The sequence below is a fragment of the Protobothrops mucrosquamatus genome, unplaced genomic scaffold (assembly GCF_001527695.2).
Source record: "Protobothrops mucrosquamatus isolate PMUCROS unplaced genomic scaffold, P.Mucros_1.0 scaffold_104, whole genome shotgun sequence".
NCBI lineage: Eukaryota > Metazoa > Chordata > Lepidosauria > Squamata > Viperidae > Protobothrops > Protobothrops mucrosquamatus.
In genome coordinates, this window is record NW_015386180.1 from 171,833 (window position 1) to 178,626 (window position 6,794).

Here is a 6,794-nt window from a genome sequence, read left to right on the forward strand (position 1 = left end):
GCACAGTCTCATGACCATGGGACACTGTAAACACCTGTAAATGTAGTCCTGTTGCCAAACACTTGAAGTGCAGTCATGTGACCACAGATGAGGCAACCATCAGAACTTTGAATCTAGAAGCAACCTAGAACTAAGGAGAAATTTCCTGACAGAACAATTAATCAGTGGAACAACCTGCCTCCAGAAGTTGTGAATGCTCCAACACTGGAAGTTTTTAAGAAGAGACTGGATAACCATTTGTTTGAAATGGTATAGGGTTTCCTGCCTGAGCAATGGGTTGGACTAGATGACCTCCAAGGTCCCTTCCAACATCATCATCATCATCATTATTATAACTGCAATGATTCACTTAACAACTGGTCATAAAATAGGGGAAATGATTCACTTAACAAATATGTTGCTTAGCAACAGAAATTTTGGGCTTAATTGTGGTCCTAAGTCAAGGATCACCTGTATATGGATGGCAATTACCTCTGCCCCAACCCCCAACTGTTTGCTTTCTGAATTGCCTCACCTCATCCCACTACTATTAATATTATTACTATTACTACTACTACTAGTAGTAGTAGTAGTATCTGAGTTATAAATACTCCTCAGATAGGTCCGCAGAAGTTCGACCAGTCATTAAATGAATGGTAGTTAGCTGAGAAGACATCAGAAAAGTTATTAATGGAAAGGAGCAGTAAGATCTATAGTTTTATAAAGAACACAATAGGGATTTATACAACTAAAGTATTGCCTAGTAGCAAAGTCAAGCACAAGTCTAATTTAATAATTATGATTTAATGGAAGCGAAATTTCTACATGGTCAACACACACAGTATGCTCCTCAATACAATGTTGGACTGTATTTCTCATCATTCCCTAACATCTGAAGAGTTGCACATTGTCCATTCCTGACATATATTTCTGAACTATGTTCAGATCCCCTCAAAAAAAAACCAGCCAGATACATATCTATAAATCCATTCAGAAATATAAATGCATGCATATTGGACTTAAAACTCATTTTAATTCCAAGTGAAAAATGTATGAACCACCTCTTCCAAAAGTAATTTATCTTACATAATCAACAATTTGTGGTGGTCACATTTTTGACCTAAATGGTATTATCTCAGCTCAAAATCCTAAGGATTTATCCTTCATGCCATAGTTTAAATAATTTAAACTTAGTGAAACATACAGTAATGCTTTTGCATAATACTGAATTTAAACTGTGTACTTTTTGTCCTGCAAAAATTGCATTGATAGCAATTCCAATGTATAAACTATACTGACTATTGCTATAATTAATTGAACACGTAGTGTTTTGCATTTGAAATATTGTAGCAGAGCAGCCACCAATGTATTACTTATAGTTTCCAAAAGTAATTGAGTAACTTCTTTAAAACTTCTCTGGTTTATTGTACTCAGTTCTTCATTGTATAGAACTATTGGAAACGCTCAGCATATTCAACACAATGCACATTCTCCAAACCAATTTCACTCAAGTATATCAATGAAATTATAGGTGTTTCATTTCAAAACCCACTTTTTAAATTTCCAATGCAAGGCATTCTTGAGCTTTGTAAAACAAACAGCACAGGAACACTTCAGAAACAATACAAGCTGAAACACAGTTTTTGAACATACTGTACTATATAAAGTGATTTAATCCACAGTTAATTGTTCTTTTTCACAACTAATTTACAGGAACATAATAGCTAAATCAACCCAGAAGCTCAAACAAATCTGTGAATCTTTAAGTTTCCAGTAGCATTTCCCCCTATGTCAGTTTGCCCAGCATTAGTCTCATGATGCAATCTTTGAAGGAAAATATTTGTAGCTCAGGGCTGAAATGGGTTAGCACTGATGATGTTACCTGGTTAGGGTAATGAAACATCTGCAAGAAAACAAGCAAGCCTGGAGAGCACCAAGGACCCCTCAATGCAATCTTTATCATATTTGGAAAAAAGCTAATTAGTTACTAAAAAACTAACATTAAATGAAAGATGAGAGCCAGTTTGATCTAGAAATTAAGGCACTAGACTAGATGCCAGGAGACTGTGGCTTCTAGTCCTGCCCTAAGCATGAAACAAGGCTGGGTGACATTGGGCCAGTCACTCTCTCTTACCCAATCCGCTTCTGAGGATTGTTGTTGTGGGGAAAATAGTAGGAGAAAAGATTATTATGTATGTCCGTTGCCTTGAGTTACTTATAAAATAATAAAAGATGGGATTTAAAAATAAATAAATAAGTAAATAGTATATATAGAAAATTTCCCTTCAGTTCAATTATTTAACACATCAGCAAAAGGGATGCTATGTTCTTTAGTTCATTTAATTTGTCAAAGCAGAAATTGGAATAATATGTATTACTTTGATAATTGTGTAAGTATACATTTCACTTCTTTATCGCACTGCGAATAAAGCATAACCATTACATGAATTAGATATGATATGGAAACAAAAATATTGTTGGAAATTCCACTAATCAAATATTTTTTTTATAAATGCTTTGTTATAAATAAATAATGTGCATGCTTTCCTCTGAATGTAATGGTGGAATTAGTCAGGAAGGTTTGGTGTTCACTGCTAAGTCTATTCACTGCTCTAAATTGTTCACAAGGAAAAAAAGCTATCAAAGTGTATTATTTTACATGCACATGAATGAACTATAATTCAAATGGATTAACTATCTGTACTTGTCGTGCTTTGTATGTAAGTAGGAGGAAGAAACAAGGACAAAAAGCAGCTTATTCACCTGCTACTACAATAATATACCTACAGTTATATATTGATCACAAATACAACCTAACAGGCATAGCAAATGAAAATGTAAGAATCAACGTAGACAATACTTTAAAATATAAAGTCACAAAAATCAAAATTCCAGCATTTCTCACTTAATAATTGTATTGCATTTATGTGCACTTTATGAACAAAATAAATAGCAATTTATGAACTAAAGGAAACTGATAAACAGAGTAAAAAAGATTTTAAACATTTACAAATCCAACTGAATATAACTTACCAGGGACTAAACCCCATTCAATCCCCAGAGACATATTCCAAAGCATGCATTGGATTGGCTGTACAATATTATCTCTATTTAAAGTTATTCTGTCAACAAAGTATTGAAAAGCATGAATCATGCATATGCCAACTAAAAGCTTAACAACTCAGTTTTATAAATTATGTTCTTTTTTACAAGGCTGAAATATTGTTTTTATGATAGAACAAGTACTTTCCTTCAAATTAGCTATCAATTTAGTTGTGAGCTACGTTTTAAAAGTGCAGAATAAAACAAATATCCTTAACTGATACTTAGTTCAGTTCTGCAAAATACCATCTACATTTTTTTACTTATTCATATGCCTGTTATTCAGAGCTGGGCAGAGATAGATCGCATGGAATAGCACCCGTGATATTTCTGGTGGACTGGTTAATTTTTGCAAAGGCAGCACTTGCATCATCAATACTGCTAAAACATGTAATGGTTTATATCTGGTAAGAATAATATTAAATGTCACGTCACACATAATTATATATAAAACACTACAAAGTAAATTACTCAAAAGCTAAAAACACTATTCAAAAATTGTGAAAATGGTTAAAATACAATCAACTCACCAAAAGAATCAATACATGTATCAATAAGTTCATCTAGGCTGACCCCCTTGCTTAAGTGTCCCAACGACATCATTATGCAGAATTCAGTAGTTTCAGCAAGATCTGAAGATCAGTAGCTGCCTTTGGATCAATGCTGCATCTTTGAAGCGTTCCTAAAGAAGAACAGGGAGAGAACACCAGTCACATGATAGAATAACATTTCACAAAAGCCTCTGCAGCAGGTTATAAAATACAACAGTTGCCAGGATCACAGAAACTGGGTTATTGAAACAGTCCCTTCCCACTTAATGCATCAAAGGTTCCATGGAAGATATTTCCTTCCATAAATATATTCATTAGTCCATGTTTTCTAAAGAGCCACATGTGGTTCTTATGGCACACAAAGCTCTCTATTATTATACAACCATCAGAAATATTTATCCATTTTCTTTAAGTCTTTAAGCATGCACAAGAAACCGTAAGAAAATGAAGAAGCAATGAGTAACTAAAATCATAGCTTGCATATATTAGAATGCATACATTGCACTAAGTCATAGTCCCTTTACCTATGAACAAATAGGAAATCACATTTTTATTTCTTTAGATAATATACTAAAGCATAAAATATCGTAATAACTAACTTCACACAAATTTGCAGATGACACCAAGCTGGCAGGAATAGCCAACACTCCAGAAGATAGGCTTAAGATACAGAAAGATCTGGACAGACTTGAACATTGGGTACCATCTAACAAAATGAAATTCAATGGTGAAAAAAGTAAGATTCTACCTTTAGGCAAAAAACCCAAATGCACAGGTACAGTATAGGTGGTACCTTGCTTAATGGTAGTAACTGTGAGAGGGATCTTGAAATCCTAGTGGACAATCACTTAATTACAAGCCAACAGTGTGCTGCAGCTGCCAAAAAACCCCCAACACAGTGCTAAGCTGCATTAACAGAGGGATAGAATCAAGATCATGTGAAGTATTAATACCACTTTATAATGCTTTGGTAAGGCCACACTTGGAATACTGCATCCAGTTTTGGTCACCACAATGTAAAAAAGATGCTGAGACTCTAGAAAGAGTGCAGAGAAGAGCAACAAGGATGATTAGGAGACTGGAGGCTAAAACATATAAGGAACGGTTGCTGGAATTGGGTATGTCTAGTTTAATGAAGAGAAGGACGAGGGGGGACATGATAGCAGTGTTCCAATATCTCAGGGGTTGCCACAAAGAAGAGGGAGTCAAGCTATTCTCCAAAGCACCGGAAGGCAGGACAAGAAGCAACGGATGGAAACTAACCAAAGAGAGAAGCAACCTAGAACTAAGGGGAAATTTCCTGACAGTTAGAACAATTAATCAGTGGAACAACCTGCCCCTAGAATGTTGTGAATGGTCCAACACTGGAAGTTTTTAAGAAGACACTGGACAACCATTTGTCTGAAATGGTATAGGTTTTCCTTTCCAACTCTTCTATTATTATTATTATTATTATTATTATTATTATTATTATTATTATTATTATTATTATTATTGCTAAAACTAAATCAAGCACATTATGATTTAACATATGGTATGAACTAATACAGAACCATAGAACTGGAGCAATTTCATTTCCAAGTAGCCCTCGACTTATGACTGTAATGGAGCCTGCAATTTTGGTCATAAGTTGTAACGGGGTCATCACATGATCACACCCAATTTTACGACTTTTTTTACAGCAGTCATTAAGCAAACATAGTGGTTGTAAATCAAATACATTCATCATTAACTGAACCCAATGCTCGCTATGGGGCATTTTTGCCAGAAACCGGAAGTAAACACAGTTTTCTGGAAAAACATCATAAATTGTAGTCACGTGACTGTAGATGCTACAAATGGCCATAAATGTGGGCTGGTTACCAAGTGGAAATGGGAAGTCAAATTCAAAATCCATTGTAACTTTGAATGGTCACTATCTGATCAGTCATAAGTTGAAGATTACCTGTACTGTAGTTCAACTTCTTGCCATTAAAGGAAACCATTGCTATAGAATCCTTGAAAGGCACTCAACATTGTAGTACTTAAAAGCCTCCAGTAATGAAAAATCCATCTCTGTCTGCTTTTGAATAAATTGTACTGTATTACCAACACTCCCCTTCTTTTAACATCTGATCCTGTTGGTTCAGATCCCATGGTTCATATTAAAAGAAAAGATCCAATTTCTCTAAATAAATTAAGTAAGATATGGGTTGGATTGTGTGGTCTGAATCTTTCCTAATGTTGTAATCTTCTTAATATTTCTACAGAATAATAGTATACAAGCAAAATAACCAATAATGGGTGGTCTTCAACTTACGACCACAATGGAGCCCAAAATTTATGTTGCTAAGTGAGAAATTTATTAAATGAGTTTTGCCCCATTTTACAACTTTTCTCGCTACATTTGTTAAGTGAATCACTGCAGTTCTTAAATTAGTAACACTGTTGTTAAGTGAATTTGGTTTCCCCATTGACTTTGCTTGTCATAAGGTCGCAAAAGGGGATCCCATGACACCGAGACACTGCAACTGTCATAAATATGAGTCAGTTGTCAAGCATCCAAATGTAAATCACCTGACTTGGGGATGCTGCAATTGTCATAAGTGTGAAAAAATGGTCATAAGTCACTATTTTGAGTGCCATTATAACTTTGAACAGTCACTAAATGAACTGTTGTAAGTCGAGGACTACCTATATAGGATAAAGCAGTCATAAATGATGAGGACATTTACTTATATTTATTTACTTATGTCTAGTAACCACAAAAATACAGTTAAGTCAAATGTATCTATGAGCAGGAAGCTCAGATGAAACTCAGCTATGTTGACAAGATTCAGAGTCACAGAGATGGGAAACTGTCCTTGATGTCTCTCTCAAAAGGTGTTTTGTCCAAAAGGCAACTAAACTTTCTTGGTTTTTTTCTTTCAAAACATTTCACTTCTGAAGAAGCTTCTTGGATGACAAATGAAACATTTTGAAAGAAAAAACCCAAAAATGTCTAGTTGCCTTTTGGAAAAAGCACCTTTGGGACAAACATGATTGAGAATATCTATAGACATTGTCCTTAATGGAGAAAATGAACAGGCAAACAAGCCTGACTTGTTTCACAAATAGTGAATAAAATCCAGATGATAGAAGAGAATAGAGCTGGAGGGACCTTGGAGGTCTTCTAGTCCAGCC

At 34.8% G+C, this 6,794-nt stretch overlaps 1 protein-coding gene across 1 annotated transcript in view; it reads right to left on the reverse strand.

Annotated features, from left to right (window-relative positions):
• RASGRP1 (RAS guanyl releasing protein 1) overlaps positions 1-5,617 on the reverse strand; it is a 43,301-nt gene extending 37,684 nt beyond the window's left edge. The window contains exons 1-2 of the mRNA XM_015815707.1: positions 5,578-5,617; positions 3,612-3,713 (exon numbers count right to left, since the gene is read on the reverse strand). Of these exons, the coding sequence (XP_015671193.1) occupies positions 3,612-3,713; positions 5,578-5,617 (142 nt within the window). The remainder of the gene's footprint in view (positions 1-3,611; positions 3,714-5,577) is intronic.
• Between the last annotated feature and the right edge of the window lie 1,177 nt (positions 5,618-6,794).